We start from the raw sequence: 17,682 nt of genomic DNA, 5'->3' as shown, positions 1-17,682 counted from the left end.
CAGAAAAAACCTCCTGCGTGTGCATGAGGGTCTTGTGTTGGTAGGTGGAGGCCCTAGTTTTACATATCATCAGAAGGCGTAGTGAGGGGAGCTGCAGAAAAGCCACACGCAATGCAGACTTAGATAGCCAGAGCAGGCACTTCAGCTGGAGACCTTCCTTGCAGCCATCAGACACTCCGCCCGCATCAGGTACATTTCCATAGCTTTTAATGTAGCTTAACAACTGCATTGGAGACAAAGAAGAAGGCACAGTGTACAGGAAAAAAAAATATCCTAAAATGATACCCTTTTATTTGTAAAGCTCTGATGAAACAACTTTCCAAATGACATCCCACTTAAAAACCAATGGAAACCAACCTAACTATGTGTCAGTCACACTATACAGATTGCATCCTACATTTTCAAGATGCCTAAATATCTTATGGTGTATTTACATATGTATCAGTTAGGTAGTAAAGTTTCATTGCGATTTGTTTCTTTCCAGCACATACTTACTCAATGGCAAAAAAACCCTGGGGATGCATTTGCATTTTTGTACAACACTTCCGAGCAATGACTAGGGCAATTTTCCTGAGAGAAGGCTTGTTCTTTGAAACTCTTGCTTTAACAACTGGAAAAACAGAAAGTGGATGGGTTTTTGTTGCACTAAAAAGCCTAAGGATGCCTAGTTAAGTTTTTCTTTTAAATTATTTACGTACCATTAAGTTAAAATGTTTACATTCATTCATTCATATAAAAACTGTTGTTAAATCTTATGCAAATGATTTAACACTGATTGCTGCAACGCAAATTGCACTTCTTTAAAAAAATTATTGTATATATGGAAGAAAAATATCTGATTGCTACCCTGTTTGCAAATTTTGACTGACTCTATACAGTTCAGCCAGAAAATACGAACTTTCATAAACCTCAGTCACAGTGTACTTTAAAAGTTATATCGCAGTCTTGCAAAGTGAGTAAATATTTTAAACCAAAAAAAACCCCCACCCCAAAATCTTAACAAGCTGGACCTTGTGAGACTTGTACCAAATGTTGTGATTTCTTCCAGGGGCATAGCTGGGCTCTGAAGAGCAGAGCAAGGCACACTGAAGATGAAGGGCGCAGGAAGAGAGGACCGACAGGGTGAAGACATCAAATGTTCCGTGTGAGACATCTGTACCAACTCAAGCAGTACATACTTCTGATGCTCGTCAAAAAGTGTCTTGCTATCTCTGGTAATTAAGGCCTTTGCTACTCCCCCCCGACACTGATGACTTACGCCAGATTCTTGGGAGAGTAGACAATGAGAAAGTGAAAACAACTATACAATCAGAAAGGCAGCACTGCTGGGTAAGTTGAGGATGTATTTCTGGAATCTATCAATAGGTCTAGGTTTATCTCTTCTTTTTTTTTTCCATTTTCTTTTTTTTTCTTTTTTTTTTTCTTTTTTGAGAGTGTAAGGCTGCATTAGGTATCCCCCGGTGGGCATTTGCTTTCTCTATATTTTTCTTGCATAGATGAGGAACTGGATGCTTCAGCAGACCCTCTTTTGAAGGTTCAAAAACACCTCTGCTGCCAAGGCACAAAAACAATTTCAGAGGAATGGTCTTTGCCAGCACTCCCGCTGCTGTGGCGACCGCTCTGCAGAAGAAACCGTGTACGGACGCCTGGGGGCTGCTGCGCAGAGCCGGGATCCAGCTTCCCTCGCACCGGGTCACGCCAGAGCCAGGGCACACCAGGGATCCTGTCTCACGGATGCCGTCACTTCGGCCGTGGAGGTCAAGCTGACTCCTGTGTACAGCCCGTCTTGACCTGAATATTTAAGGTTGCTGCTTTCAGGACTGGTGCTCTCTCCTGGGCCAGACATCACTGACGAGCTCGCCTGGAGCAGGGGGAAGAGCAAAGAGAGATTTCATTGAGCGGGTGAGCTTTGCATGCACCAGGGTGTGAGTGGGAGCGCGGTGGGCTCAGGGCACAGCTGCTATCCTAGGATTTCTGTGGAAAGCCTGGGTTTGCCCTCTGCTTGCCCCCATGCCTCAAAATCCTGAAACTGACAAAATGTCTCAGGGTCAGCCTGCTCATTCAGTCCCGCTGATGGGAGTGACAGCTACATTTGGAGATCAGCACATGGTTATCTTCACAGCAAGGTGGAAAAAAAAGCACGTGATGTGCAGAAAAACCTGGAAATCAGACCATGATGAAGAAGGTAACATGCGTGTGTCCCGCTGCCCCCTACTGAAGGGACACAGATGCCAACACCAAAAATGTAATCCGGGAGTGGTGGCACCTATAGTTTTACTTCCCAGTGGGAGAATCCCAATACATTCCAATTCTCCAGCAGTGGGTGCATATCACCTCCTGGAAATCAACCTTCTTTGGATCCCTTGACCTTGAAATGCCTAAAATCATTCCTCACCCTTCAAAAAGCTAGCCACACCCACTTCACCCCTGTAAGACTGGCCACTAAAAGGATGCTCCTTTCATCTCAAGTGGAGAAACTCTATGCCTTTGAAGCAGGAGCCTTTTTGTTCCGCCAGCTACACACACAAGACAACACACAGGGGAGCCCTGGTAGGCACAAAGATGAACCTCTGAACTACACTGGAACCAGTCCATTTATTTTAACATAGAAATGGAGAGTTACAAAGACAAAGAAGCGATCATTTTTTCCATGAGGCTGAGCAAATCCGCTAAAGAGGAAAAATTTGCAGTGCCAGAGAGAGAAGGGGCAACATTTTCACCTGATAAAGGAAATGTTTAAGAGCTGACTTCATTCAAAATTAACTCTTGGATATGTCAGCTTTAAAACCTTAATTTACTTGTTAATGGATAGTCTTCGGATGAGATTCCTTAAAAAGAAAGAAAAAAAAAAAAAAGACTGTCCTAAACTGTGACTGCAGAAGCTTCCTGCCTGCTGTTTAAGTGAAAAGTATACATATTTAATCATTTTACAAGAGTAGAGCTCTTGGCTCTCCTGGAGCCCTGCCAAGCTAGCAGTCCTGACATAGGAAAAGCAAGGCTTCATTTATTCAAATGTAATTTCCAAACAGTCCTGTGCAGGGTTCTTGCTGCTGTGCTCAACTCAGTGAAAACCTCACCTTCTGAAAGAGATACTCATTGCCAGCAGTCACTTTTGTCTGAAATAACCTGGACTCCAATATTTTCTGTAGCTTTTATTAAAATGGTTGATTGCCACTATTCTTCTACCCAGTCATCAACCAGGATCCCGCTCCATCAATTGCTACCCAGAAATGGAGAGATGGAAGGAACAATTGCTTGCCCCCCAAAAACAGCCAAAGCAGCTCTAATCTTAATACGTTTTATCACTCTCTGAAATACACAATTGCCAATCAGTGACAATGAATCTCTGTATCCTCTTTCCCTGTGACTATGCACGGAGAATTCAATGAGGCAAGTTTCACACTAGCCTTTGGGTCCGGTTTTGGTCTTGCATCAGCCTAGTTTTTTAAAAAGGCTTTTTTTATTTCTAATACATCAAATAGATCCCTGTTAGCACAAAAGACATCATTTTTAACAGCCTGAGTCTCCCCACAGTGGAAGAAGGGTTTAAATTAGAGTTGAGCAGTGTTTGCTCAACCTGAGCTAAAAATACTAGGAGTTGCTTTGAAAGGTTCCCGTCTGCCCATATTTGCTGCTGTTGTTCCGCTAGGCAAGTATCTTATCACTACCTGTTTTTTCCGGGCTTGGAAAGTGTAATTCACCCTTTTCCTGATTCAGCCCTACAAAGGTGGGGCACAGGGACCCACAGTTTCCATGTAGGGTTATCAGCTACCCCTCCCTCGGGCACCCCAGAAGGGAGGACACGGAGGCACGTCCTGTTTGAAGACTGCCCATCCCTGCCCAACCAAGGCCGGATCCTGGCTCCATTGAGCCAGGGCGGGCAGGACCTGGGCAGGACCGCTGGGCCTGGAAACCCCACCCCAGTAATGTCATGACAAATCCAGACAGCTCAGGCAGCTCCCAAAGTGAGACATGGAAAACAAACTTTAGCTCATGAAAAGGATGCGGCTGAATCACAGCTCTGCTCCCGAGCCTGCCTTCCTCTGCTCTTTTCTTCTCCAGCTTTAAGGGATGAAAGATGACAGAGGTTACAGTTAGTTGTTAGAGGACGTTTGTCAGCTGGAATAAATAAGCTGAACAATGCTGCTTAAGTCAACGACCTCTTCTAATTCACAGCAGCTGGCTCTATCAATAAAAAGGTAATGGATTTATTTTTATTGCTGAAATCTGGTAATAGGATAGATAATCAAATGAAGGTCAGCTTCTTGAGGAAAAAAATGAATGAAGCCCATTGGGAAGAGCTTGCCCCCCAAACAAACAGAGGAAGGTTGTGTTTGTCTCTGCAAACGTTCTTCTTTTTACACAAACCAGCAGGAGCTGATCATGGGGCAGCCCCCAGGCAGGTTGTCTGGATCAGAGGTGGCCTTTCTGTAGAGGACCTGCCCACCATGCTCACAAGGAGACCTCAGCCAGAGCCACAGAGGGACTTAGACACCTACATCATACTCAAAACTGCTGTCAATACCCTGGAGCCAAATTCTCCCCCCCTAAAGCTGGCCCGGATCAAAACCAGGCTGCTTGGCCTGTAGAACAGCACCAGCATCTCTGGCTGAAAGATTCCTTCTATCTTGCACTGACTCCTTCCTGCATCATCTGCCCACAACGGAGAGCAGGGAGAGGGGAGGGACACCCCCTGCCCCCGCGTTCCCCCACACCTCTGCAGCTGAAAGACAAAAGCTCTGGGCAAGGAGTTGTGCTAACAGCTGGAGGGGGTGGCGAAGAGTCTTGATCTAGACCTTTGCTCTATCAGATAGACCTTTGCTCTATCCACTTCACAGGTTCAAAATGCTGCATGAATTTTGAACATTACAATTAAGTCTGTAGTAAGCTGAGTCTTAGCCGACACTCTCTTCCTCTTCAGTTAGCCTAGTTTAGTTTCACTACACTTAAATGATAAGCACTGTCAGCTGAAATGCACTTGCAAAAACTTCTTTCACATATAACATATTGTGGGAAACTGTGGTGGAGCCCTCAATTTTCCAGCCTCAGCCTCCCTGCAATAACTGCCATCCCCACCAAGAGCACTTTCTCCCAATACTGTCACTCCCCGGTTTCTGAAGAGCAAGTCTCAGCACTGCAAAACCACAGCTTTTTTTTTCTGATTTAGTGACCCTCTTAGTACGCAAAGTTGTCATTTCTTGCTAGTCCAATTGATCCTTTTGTTTATATTGCAGACGTGTATGTTTACATATCTTCTAATCTCTCCTTTGTATTATAGCAACATAAATCTGTGGCTAATACTTCATTTATTTCCTAAGGGAGGCAACTTCCAGCGTGGCTTGGGGAAGCTGATGACCCCACTGCTGTCGAGGGGTGTATGAGTAATTGGCTTTATTGCTTTGGCAATAAACGAAACCAAGCAAAATGTATGTGTCCACATGCATATAGAAGTTTTGGGTAGAACCAAAAATACTCTTTTTCCTTGGTTTTCCTCACTGAAGCAAAAATGCTGAATTGCTTTGTTCTGTTTGATACAAAATGAAATGGTCTCTTTTGGATACATGTACACAGAGCAAAAAAAAAGAATGACTGAAAGTATGATACTGAGTGGGGAGAAGAAAGCAGCATTCAGTTTTGTCCAGGAGTGAGGACTAACACAGGAGAGCAGGAGACCAAGAGAAGGTTTACACTGGAGTATCAGATCTCCCAGTATAATGCCCTGACTACCAGACTATTTGGTATTTTAGGTTGCCATGTCCCTCGTGCCTCCTGTTGATCTTATTCCACCTGGTTTAGATAAATATTTACTCATACCAGGACTGAGGCACCGTGTTCCCATTTTCCAGGTGAAAGTCCTACCAACCATGCTGGTGAGCCTTTCTCATGGAAACTCTGTCCCGACAGCTAAGGAATTATTCTATACCACCTGAAATCTTTATCAGATAGTCTGAAGGACCCTTGGCCATTCAGCTTTCTGATATCCAGGTGCTTAGGGGAGTTTTTTTAAGACATTGAGTCTCTGGTTCATCCAGACTCTGGGAGATACTGTATGGAGGCTGATTCCCCTATAGCCTGCATGAATGTCCTACCAATCTGCTGCTTAAAAAGAAGCAAAGAACACCACCTCTAACCATCTCGAGAACCCTCTTCTGAAAACAAAAGAAAGCAAATGTAGGAGAAGCTGTTCAGATAATTCAGCCCAGGTTGTCAGGCATTTTGGGGACAGTTAGAAATGCATTTTCCTGCTAGCTCACCACCTGCTGAGGCCATTTTGGACAGCTCTCTCGCTTTCCACCCTACAACACTGAAGAGCCAGTCCTGAACCACTTTTCAAGGTAAACCTCCAAGGGAAGTAAGCGCTAGTTTTACCTGCAAGACAACTGTCCAAAGTTATTCTATGGTGTGTGATTACATTCCTTCTGAGAAAGCTCCAAACTGGAGGCAAAGGGCGCGCTAGAGTCTTCTGAAAGAGGAGCTCCCCTGGTACTGCTGAGCCTTTACTGACATCAGCCCTGGCTCAAGGAGCTTCCATGTCCTGCCATAAAAAGCAGATTTTACAGCAGTTTTCATACTGCCTTTTATCCTAATAAGGGAATAAAGTCCTTCTGGGAATCACACTAGTTGGAGGCCCTGCATGGAAATGGATGGGTGTGCGCTACAGGCCATGCCCTTCGTTTAGCAACTTGCTCTGCGTAGCTTTTCTCTGTACAGTTTCAGCAGCATCAAAGGGAGAGCAGGTATAGATGCAGATGCAGGCTGTCTGAAACCTTCAAATCTTCTTTTACGGGGATGTAAGGCAACTTCATATATCATGAAGCTGGACCTTTTCCATGTTAGTAACACAGGACACCCAGTACTTATACTGCTTAGGAAAACAGAAATAGGCCTAAATCCTAGATCCAGATGTGAATTTGGCACATAGCCCCTTTGCAATGGGACAACGAAATATCTCTGATCCAAACACTTCTACACTTTGGGACGTTTGAAATCAACTTTGCACCCACAGCAATTCATTAATCATATCTTTTAAATGTTTAAACTTCAGCTAGAACATAAAATCAACATTTAATGTTCTTGCTAATTTGTCTCAAAATTGGCATCATATAAGATCCCCTTCATTGAAATGGATAGCCTCAAAGACATTTCCAAGAGTAATTGCTGCCCTTCTCTTTTTCTGCCCTCCCCTCTTTATTTTCCTTTAAAAGAGATAAAGAAAGGTAGGGCAAAAAGTGAACATTACTGACACAAATGAATTCTGCTGAATTTCATTTCCATTAGATTTCTACATAACTGGGAACTCTTTTGGCAGCCTCCCATAAAAGGCATAATAAATTGCTTTTGTACCAGTAGAGGAATTCATTTTCTCTGTTTCATTTAGCAAAAACATTGCTGTGAATTTTAGACAACAGTTTCTAAAACGTCATCAGATTTCTCTGCCTAATGTCAATTTGGCATTTTTCCCCTCTTCACAGAATAAAGGCTGGAGAAGTAAAAACAAAGCAAAACAAAAACAAGTTGCCATGCCAGTTGTGTAACATGTGGGGAATGAGCCAGGTTCGCTCTTCCAGCAGGTGCCCTTGTTTCGGCAACATCACCAGCAGCGCTGGCAGGAATTGATGCCGTTCTTGTTAAAGCGACCAAAGGTTACAGAGCCTGGGTTCATCCATCTGAGGGTTTTCCCTCTTGACATGGCCCGGAAAAGTTTATTCTCCTTGTGTAAAGCCATTGCCTGTTCTAAGAATAAATACAAACCTTCAGGCTATCAATGGGCGGGGGGGGTAGGTGGTGGAAATCAAGGAAAATAGAAGTCTAGCAGAGTGTCTTTGCTTCAGCGTGTGATCAGATTACAGGCTGTGTCACTCTAAAATGCTGACATCCCTTCACTCCTGACAGCTTTAATGGCCCTTATGAACGCTCAGCCCCTCCCACGATATTTAGGCCCATAAGAAATTATTTCACTTCCTTTGCAGCTAGTGATCATGTTCCCAAATGAAGTCTGGGGCAACAAGAGCCAGTCTTAACAGCCACCATTTTCTGCTTTCCACCTCCAGTCTTCCCTGTCCTCATGCCATTGAATTGCTGATGCTTGGGCAAAGCCAGGACCCCAAGAGAAGGATGTGGCCATACCTGCAACATGTCCTGACAACTGCTCCCCTGCAAATCCCATCCTCATTTATGTACATTTGAGGCTGGAGTGCAGGGGTGGGAGATCACTAGCCCCTCATGTAGGGTCAGGGAGAGTCAAGGGGATGCCCATATGTCTGGTCACTGTTGCAACCTCCCCGCTTCAGCGCACTTCACGGCCTCCCTCCATCGCTTCCTTTTATTGAAATTTTTCACAAGAGGTAATTTGCAAGTGCTTTGCACATGCAGGCTACATCTGACTGAATCATGGTGGGGAAAAGGCTGTGCAGATGTTACTGTCCTGCCTGCTGGATACAAGGGGACAGATTTCCCTGGCCCTCATGCAAGTGTCCTCTCCCAGCCTGATCTGCTACAGAAAAATCAGGGAGAACTGAAGTCCTGGCACTGGGGGATGCCTTCCTACACGTAATTAAGAGCAGCCTCAAGTTCCCTGGGAGTTTCTCTTAGCTGCAGACAGCTCTCAGCTAGCCTTTTGGCTGACAAATTGTGTCCTACCCCACTCTCCTCTGGTACCCACACAACTCCGCCTGGCAAAATTATATTACAAATGGTACTATTAAAATTATAACATGAAGATTATTAATAACAGGTTTGGTATGCTTTCCTAGGGAGAAGGGCTGCAGAAAGGAAGGCAGGCTTTAGCCAGCCAAGAAGGCAACAGCATAGGGGAAATGGGATCTCATCGATATGGCCCCTCCTCCCCTGAGCAGCACATGGCTGCGCTGCCTATGGCCTACACTGCTGCCTCGGCCTCAGCTGGGACTGTCCTTCTAATTCTGACCATTATATAAATCTCATGACATTCCTCAGGACTGGTAGTGCTGCTTAAGGCAACATAAGGAAAATTTGAGGAAAATTTGGCCTCATCTTTTCCACTGCAAATATTAGGGGAGAGCCTAAAACACTGCATAGTAGTTCACTGGGGGGAGCCTGAAACCCAGTAACAGTTCACTTTTTGGTTAGTGTTTCTCTTTTTTTGATGTGATCTGTTTATTTTATTGGACTGACAGGGTTTTTTCATGTCAAAGACAAGCCCTTTTAGTAATATCCTTGTCTGGCAGCATCCAAACCCAAAACCCAGCGCCTCTGAAACTGGGTGGCCCTGTCAGTCCACGAACAATCGCATTTGCTAAAAATGGTTTTTTTCCTCCCCTTCTACAATGAAACTTTGTACATCAGGAATTAAACTATTGAAAGGAATTTGGATGTGGGAACGCTGAGACATATTGAAAAATAGTTATTATAAACAATGTCTTCCTTTTATTAATAAAGGAGTAGAAAAAGCCACATTAGGAAAGCTTTTCAAAGAAATGATGTGGCAGATTAAAGGATACAGAAGGCATGAGGAGTGAGTGTGGATACAGATATGTATAGCCAAGGGGTTAGAAATTAATCTACATTAAGCTTCGCAACTTTAGTGCTACTATTTGTTGTCACATGTGCTAACTGAGTGAAGAAAGAAAGTTTGAGATGGTTTGAGTACATGATGTAAAATAAGGATCAAAACTAAAGCAGGGGATGATCAGTGCTCCCCTGGTGCTCCTCTGGAGCTCAGTGCTGCCAGATGCTGAGCATCTGGCCCCTGAAGAGCCCTTTGCGAGGAGAGGGCTGATCTACGCACTGCAATCAGCGGGCTGCCCCAGCCTGGTTTCAGTTGGGTCTGGATCAGGGTTTAAGTGCACATCTTAGTTTAAAACAAAAACCTTTGCGCTTCCCTCCATACAGCAGGATAAAGTTTTGCTGGAGTATACCAGTCATTTGGGATAATGTGTACAAATGCACATATATATTTAACAGCTTCAGGAAAACGTGAGAGCACCAGTGCCTTGAATTATAAATCCAGATCATTTCAGAAAAAAAGGGGTACATGCACAATTGTTTCTTGAAAGTATCAATTGGACATGACTTATTGTCTTTCCTCCAGAAGAACACCTTTGAAATAGAAGAACCTGAACACTTCAAAACAAAATGTCTGGGGTTAAACTGTGGTTAACTTAATCATAAAAATTATATAGATCTTAATTAAGAGGTTTGTAAAGTACTTCAGCTTGTCGTTGTGTTTACAGCTATATGTAATATCCTCCAAAACTCTTGTTCCAGTACCAGCTAACAAAACTGGAAAGTTTGTTTAGATTATTGTTCTGCTAGATAAGATAAAAGCTGTGATAACATTGCACAGCGATCAGCCTGCTTACAGACACCAACATCGGCTTACAGCTTACCCCGGAGGCTGCAGTCTGTGTGCTGGGAGAAGCGTTTTTGCTACAGTCATCTGAGTTAGTAGAAGACGTGGATGTTGGAGTCATAGGAACCGCAGTAGTACTGCTACCTGAAAGATGGGGAACCGGTATTAAAAACAAATATTTTCCAGCCAGGGGAAAAAAACCTCTTGCAGCTCAACTGTCTTATCCTTTTATATTTACCAGAGCATGCCTTTGACTTATTTATGTTCTTAGGTTTTCGCTTCCTGGTCTGAATTCCTTCTTTTTTCATAGCAAGAGGTCGGGGAACCTGAAAAAATTAAATTTCCACATCGATCACAGAGGTATATATATTCTAATGCAAAAAATCAAAACACACTACAAGATCAAACAGTGATGTTGAAAATGCCTGTTGAAGTCACGTATACCAAGTAAATTTTTCCTGTGTCACAGTAGTGATTCCAAAAAAACTTTGCATTTTATTTGGGCAAAGCAATGGGTTGTTTCAAGGGGATTTGTATCTGAATAAAGAAAGCAGGGAATTTTTTTTCTTTATGTGGGCTAAACACTGTTTCCAACACCTCTGTCAGTCCACAGATAAACAGCACACTTTTAGGGAAAAACAGCATCATTTGGCCCCAGGTCATATGAAATTGAATTGGACAGGGTATATCTGATCCCTGATTCCTTATTCCAGTCAGTTAGGAATTATCTCCAGTGGCTGATCCTGGAAAGCAAGAATGCATATGAGGGGGAAAAATATTCCTCTTCCTATGGACCAGCTATGCAAACCAGATCATTGCCACTAAGTGTCTTAGGACAGAAGCTTTAGGCCATAATTGACTTAGTATTTGATCTTATAAGCAATTCTAACTGCGATACAGCCTTATAGTATCCAAATTTATATTTATGGGGAAAATGTGCTCAGAAATCAGCTTTGTGTTCTGTGTCATCACACTAATAACCATTTTACAGAAAACATTGGCTTAAAATATATTTTAACTTAATGATAACATGAGTTTGGGGAAAGACAATTCAGGCATATGCTTACTATCATTATAATGTTTAAACCTGTGATATAATTTACTTTTTCCTTGAAGACTAGACCAAGTCCCAATCAATCCTAATGCCCTAACTCTTCAAACACTTGTGCTTGACTGTAACTTAATCCACAGGGGCATAACAGGCTCCAAGTCTCACCCAAAACATACTCCACCACACTGAGGATAGAGCTATTTTCTTCCTCTATTATTGCCTAGCAAAGGCTGGAATGACATTTAAAGTTTTGCTGGCATAGCTATGTCTGTGCATGAAAAACTGTCTTATTAAAGGTCTAGGGGTTTTTTTCCCCACTGCAGAGCTCATTTAAATCCCGGTGGCAAAAAGACCACTGCCACTCATCCAGAGGTGGTTTCTTTGTACAGATCTGTCAGGAGAGCTACAACGGCAAACACATTAACTTGTCAAAACCATAACTTGCTAAAACGGTATAACCATTTTCTAATGCTGGGTATTTTTCAGTCATTTTATCCTTTTTTTTTTTTTTTTAACTCCATGGTCCAGACTGTGAGCTGAGACCATTAGCATCAACAGAAACATTGACCCAAGCTTGAGGAAGCCCAGTGCCACCCCTCCAAAGACAACGGGCACTCGCCGGCGGGAGGACCACCCCTTCCCCACAGAAGCATCAGAACCTGCAGGGAATCTCCCTCGGCAAAGCAGCCGCTTACCCCATGGAGCTTCATGTAGAGGCCGCAGGCGTTGCAGACAGGCTCGCCCTCCGCGTTCCTGCGCCACAGGGTGGTGGTTGTGGTGTGGCAGTTGGCACAGGACAAGCCTAGCCGCCGGGACGAGGGCTAGGGGCAAGCGTAGGCAAACACAGGCATAAACAGGTGGGCAGGAGCAAATGATTTATGTCTTTACAGTTTATAAAAAGTACTTTAACATGCAGCGGGGATGGTAGGAGGGGTTTTTATAGCATCTATCAGTGACATCCCAGAATTAAAACAAGATTATCCTCATTTCAGAGACTGGAAAGCTGACATGAAGAGGTACTGTGAGTCTGCAACTCTGGGCAGTCATGGCAGAGGCAAAATTCACATTTGGGAGCTGCTGACCCAGGGACCTGTGTTCAGAACACCAGGCACTGGCTCTTCTTCCAGCAGGACAGCTAGGAAGCATCTCCACTACAGCTCCATCCAGCTGAGGAGAAGGCACTTCACCCCTGTGCTGCCTCTCCAGCTGGTTCAACGCCCTCTCCCCTGTGCAGTGGGCAAAGAGGCAGCTCTGAACCTGCCACCAATAGTCCCAATTCACCAGAAAAATCAGCCGCTTTAATCACCTGCCCTTGGCGGCACCACGGCTGGGCAAAACTTTCCCGGACATCCCAGGGGTAACATGTACAACAGCAAGCATCTTTTAATCATCACCCATTTTACCCTCACACAAAAAACAATGTGCCTCTGGAGCGTGTTTTACAGAGCAGAGCTTCACCTCAGCCAGCAGAAAAGCTGGTGGGTGACAACAAGGTCCCCAATGCAAACAAGCCATTTATGACACTCTTCCGTGGAGTTTGGAGCCAAGATGAAGCAACCGTGTATCAGAAATAACCGTATAACCCAGAGCTTTATGGCTGCAGGCTGTATATCATAAGTGAAGGCAGTCCTCATAAACATGTGAAATGAAGGTGAATGGGTTATAAAAGTCCCTGTAACAAGTGATCTCTTTTACGTTCATCACAAGCAAAGAATTCCAGCTACATCATAAATCTAGTCTTTTTCAAAGTATCGTATTGTCAAAAAAATATAAAAAAATCCATGTCTAGCTCTGTGTCTGGCAGCTGAACAAGTTTACATGGAGAAGTCAGTTTTAGAGGATTGCATTAATCTTATTCTGACTATAAAGCACCCATAACTGAAATTACTAACTTAAGGGTACAATGCCCTTCCTCTTGAATCATTTACTCCTGGGCTGTTAAGACGTATTTCGGTCACCTTTGATACCGCAGAGCTGCCTGCCACTTGGGAAACCGATAAAAATGTTTTGAGAATGAAGAATATTCCAGAGTAATAACCGAGTTTCCTGAATTTTATCTGTTCGAGTTTCTTTAGCAGTAAGCTGTCATCTTACACCACAGCTCAGAAAGAACTCCAGATTAAATACGAATTTTGTAATTTTGAATCAGTAATCCATTATTAATTGCACAGCAAAAAAAACCCCAGCCAAGTGTAATATAGGTTGAAGTACATGCATATACTTCTTAATCTTAAAAATCCAGGTCTCATGAAACAGAATTTTTGGCCTTGTTATTAAATACATGTGCACACAGTGTCCAAATTGCACCCCTCAATTCAATAGTTTTACATGGATCAGGTGAAAAAAAGCTGCTTTTAATACATATGCTTCATTTTCTTTCTTTGCAAGTGAAATGCTGTCAGACATTTCACTCTGTTAAATCTTTCTTTCTTTTGTATGCAGTCTGGTATAAATCTTCATATATTTTATTTCAACAGCTTTTGCTCATTCCTATATCTAAACAAATGGGGGGGGGGGGGGTTGAAGCTAAAGGGACTTTTCTGCTGCAGGAATTTTATCAGAAACTTTGGGGCAATCTAAACATGTTTAGCATTTTCAAAACATTTTCCCTTCTCACCTACATATTTCCAACTGTATGAACACACAGTCATGCTTGATTTATAGTTATGGCCAGGGTACTCAGTAGGGATTGTTATGCAGAGCTATTTCAGAGTTATTTCACTGAGGTGTCAGGCTGAAATCGGGCTGCAGTTTGACTCTGTTTTAGTCTCCTCAACCCCACCTCTCCTTCAAAAAAAAGAAAAGAAACACAGAAATGCCAGAGCCAGGTATCAGCTACTTGAAATCTGCATTGGGTGAGCGTGCCACGGCCAGTCAAGCTCTGACACTTCAGACAAGTGGCAGATCAGCCCCATCTGCTGCATTTGTCCCCAGTGATGAGATAACACCTTGTGTCATGAAATGTAGTGGACAACGGGCTAGAAAAAATGGGTACCCAGCAGTAATCAACCTCTGGATTGAAGTTAAATTAACTCTTTGGCTTAAAGAAAGGTCTTGAAGCAGAGGTGGGCTGGTTCTTGAGCACTTACTGTCTGCTCTGATCACCACGGGTTTGGTTTTTGTTTCCCCACCCCACCCCCGCTCCCGTAAGGGCATTAAATTCAAATGATTGTGAAATAAAGAACTGGATGTGTTTTAACACTAGGAAAACAGGCATGGAGCAAAGCAGCTGGCGTGACTGAAAGGGGCTTGAAAGGCTGATGGGTTTGATACACTGTCTCCATACACAAGGGTCCAAACATCAGCTTGGATTATACTGGCGTGATTTATTGTGGCTCACTCAGTAACAGCCATTACTGAAGAGCGTATTCTTTCTCTCTGCTGACCTCCACCCAGATTTGCTAAACATAATGTGCAGTTCCCACTTGTTAAATTTTCTCCTTGCCTATTCAGTGCCAGCCTGAGTTATAAACAGGGGTTCTGGTTTGTACTATTTATTTCCCCCCCTAGTTTTAGGAGTATATTTTTAGAAAAATTGCCGCTCATTTCTTAGGAGTAAAACAAAACAAAGGCTATTATCATTGTTTAAACAATTGGTTTTCTTTGAATTATATACAAAACTTGCTTACATTCCCAAGGATCGAGCTCTCAGCAAACAAAGCAGGTCTGGAGAAATTCCTAGCCCTCTGAACAAACACTTTCCAACCTTGATTTTTTTTTTTAGTTTTTTCTGTTGGAAACATCCAACATCAGCAGCACAAATTTCTTCCAAGCCGCTGATGCCCCCTCACCGACAGGGTCTATCAACTCAAAAAGCCAGGCCGGCCCATGCCCTGTGTGCGGCTCACCAGGGGCAGAGGGCGATTTCACCAGCACAGGGCCCGGAGGTGGGCCCGAAGCAGCACCCAGAGGGCCGCCAGCCCTTTCGCTCCTCACCGGGACCACTTTGGCCTGCAAACCTGGTTAGAAGCACCGCTTTGGTTTTGCAGCCGGGGGGATCACCGAGCTAACATGCTCTGATTGCACTGGCCCACCCTTGCCCCTGCTTTCCCCCTGGTTAGCGCTGACTGTGTGCCCCTTGGGGTGCAGCTCCTCTCGCCCCCTCCTCCCCTCCATCCCCACTCACCACTCTCTTCTGGGGCTTGATGAGGGGCCGGCTGAGACCGTTCATTTTGGTGTAGAGCCCGCAGGCGTTGCACAGGTAGTTGCCGGTGCCGTCCCTCCTCCACAGCGGGGTCTGGATGGAGCCGCAGTTGACGCACTCCCGGCTCTCGGACAGGTCCTCCAGCAGCTCTGGGGGGGGGCAGGAGCAGAGGGGAGAGGCGGTGGGGCACGGCCGCAGGAGGACGCTCAGCCCCGCGGAGCACTGCCCCGGCCCCGCCGCGCCGGGAGACGGGCCCCGGGCGAGCAAGTAACCGGCGCTGTTCAGCCCTCGGAAAAGCAATTCCCCGGCAGTGATCGCGGCCATGCGGTGATTTTTTACAAAAATCCTCTTTTTTTTTTTCAAATTTCTTTAACTGTACCAGACTCGCTGCCGGCCCCGGCGCAGCCTTTGCTTTACAAACCGGAGCGGAGCCCGTGCTCCCCAGGACGGGCTGGGGGCACCGGCCAGGCGGAGCGGCGACGCCCGGCAGCCCTGCACTCACGTCAGGATTTGGCCCGTCGGAAATCTGGCTGGAGCCGCGCGGGGTCCGCTCGAGGGGTGAAGCCCCCGTCGTGGTGCTCACCGAGCAGACAGGGGGGTACACACGGCTTTTGCGGGGGGGCAAGAGGAGTTAGGTGCCTGCCAGAATAGCCCGCTTCCACAGTCCACCCTGGTAGGGGCGGGGTCGAAGAAGCGGTGGTTTTGCCCCATATTCCCCCCCGGGTCGAGGCTGGGCAAGGAGTTTTTACCCCGACTCTCATTTTAAATGCTTCACAACTAGTAAAAACTTCAAATTTAGAGACAGCGTTTGAGACTCTGGTGTGCCAAGGCAGCAACGGGGAGTGAGCACTTTGCCTCGGCTCTTTGGTCAAATTCGAGCTGGCTGGTAGGAAACGGACGAAATGGAAAAATATGCGGTGCTCTGCCTCCTGCTCTCATAGCTACTGAACACTGGGAAAAAAAGGGTCTAAATGCACGGCAAAAAGTAAAGAGAACCCACCTATAAAAGCAAACACCTTCACCCCTGCAAATCTTTATATACTTGTTCTGACTCACCTCTCCATATTTCGGGGGGGGGGAAATAAAGATGGGTTTTACATATACCGTGCCACGTTGTGCATAAATAATAAAAGAAGGTGTTTGGATTTCTGCAGCAGCTTTCAAGTTGAGCATGGGGAAGCCTGTTTCAGACTCATAGCTTCGTCATTGATTTTTTTTTTTTTTTTGCTCCCTCCATCCCCTCCGCTACCTGCCTTAATTCATCATTGGGTTATTCTGTTACGTTTTGCTAGCAGCTTTGTGCTGTAAAGCAAAAGAGAGCTTGTAAACGTCAGGCAGCTTTGGAAAGAGGGCTGCGATGACACGGCGGGCATTGAGCTGAGAAAGAAACGGCCTTTTGGCCCGCACCCACCGAAATACATTTCTCTCCTCCCTTCGTTTGCAAATTATTAGGAGCTAAACAGGAACGGGCACACGGCAGAGTCCAGAGAGCACGGTTCAACTTACGTTGTCAGCTCGTAGCTCTGAGCACGTCGCTAAGATTTATTAATCTTTGCACTAAAAGCACCATTGAAGCCTGTAATCAGGGAAATGCTTAAGGCTTCAAGGACGCTGGAAGTTAAACAGTTATTTGTCTCGGCTGTTTACTTCATAACATTACCTTCGTGCCTGCAGGAAGAAATTCTGCCGTGACAATATTTCTCGGGCATTTTAAAGATTTTTTTCCCCTTAGATCGTAGGAAATATACTTCCCTCCAAGGAAAGCAAAATAAAGTTCAAATTTTAGATATTGTTTTAGTAACTCTACGAGTAACGTTAAGAAAGCTGTATCAAAACTGCCTAATATTTAGCCGTAAAACTATACTGCGGCTACAATTTTCCGGACGGCTGACAGAATGATCTGAAACGGGAGCACGCGTGCCTTCGGCTTTGCTGCCGCGTTTTCTCTTGCAGGAGCAGGAAACCCGCGTGGCCCAGGAGCTCCGGGCTCCTTCGCCCCGCGTTACAGCGCGATGCAGCTCCCCCGGCGCCCCCCCTGCCGCTCACCCAGAGACCAACCCCTGCCCCCCGGCTCCCCAGCACTGCGGGCCGGAGGCACCGACCGGGGAAAGGGGAGGAAGGCGCCGCGGCGGCCCGCGCTGCCCAAGCCGCTGCCCG

The 17,682-nt window shown here is 45.2% G+C and overlaps 1 protein-coding gene across 1 annotated transcript in view; it reads right to left on the bottom strand.

Moving 5' to 3' along the window:
* Positions 1-1,423: 1,423 nt before the first annotated feature.
* Positions 1,424-17,682, bottom strand: part of GATA6 (GATA binding protein 6) — an 18,681-nt gene continuing 2,422 nt past the window's right edge. The window contains exons 2-6 of the mRNA XM_010574323.1: positions 15,508-15,674; positions 12,077-12,202; positions 10,569-10,656; positions 10,368-10,474; positions 1,424-1,861 (exon numbers count right to left, since the gene is read on the bottom strand). Of these exons, the coding sequence (XP_010572625.1) occupies positions 1,694-1,861; positions 10,368-10,474; positions 10,569-10,656; positions 12,077-12,202; positions 15,508-15,674 (656 nt within the window). The 3' untranslated portion in view covers positions 1,424-1,693. The remainder of the gene's footprint in view (positions 1,862-10,367; positions 10,475-10,568; positions 10,657-12,076; positions 12,203-15,507; positions 15,675-17,682) is intronic.

Source organism: Haliaeetus leucocephalus, unplaced genomic scaffold (assembly GCF_000737465.1).
Source record: "Haliaeetus leucocephalus isolate CR32 unplaced genomic scaffold, Haliaeetus_leucocephalus-4.0 Scaffold428, whole genome shotgun sequence".
Classification (NCBI taxonomy): Eukaryota; Metazoa; Chordata; class Aves; order Accipitriformes; family Accipitridae; genus Haliaeetus; species Haliaeetus leucocephalus.
The sequence above is the reverse complement of the archived record's forward strand: the minus strand, read 5'-3'. Positions and strand labels throughout refer to the sequence as shown.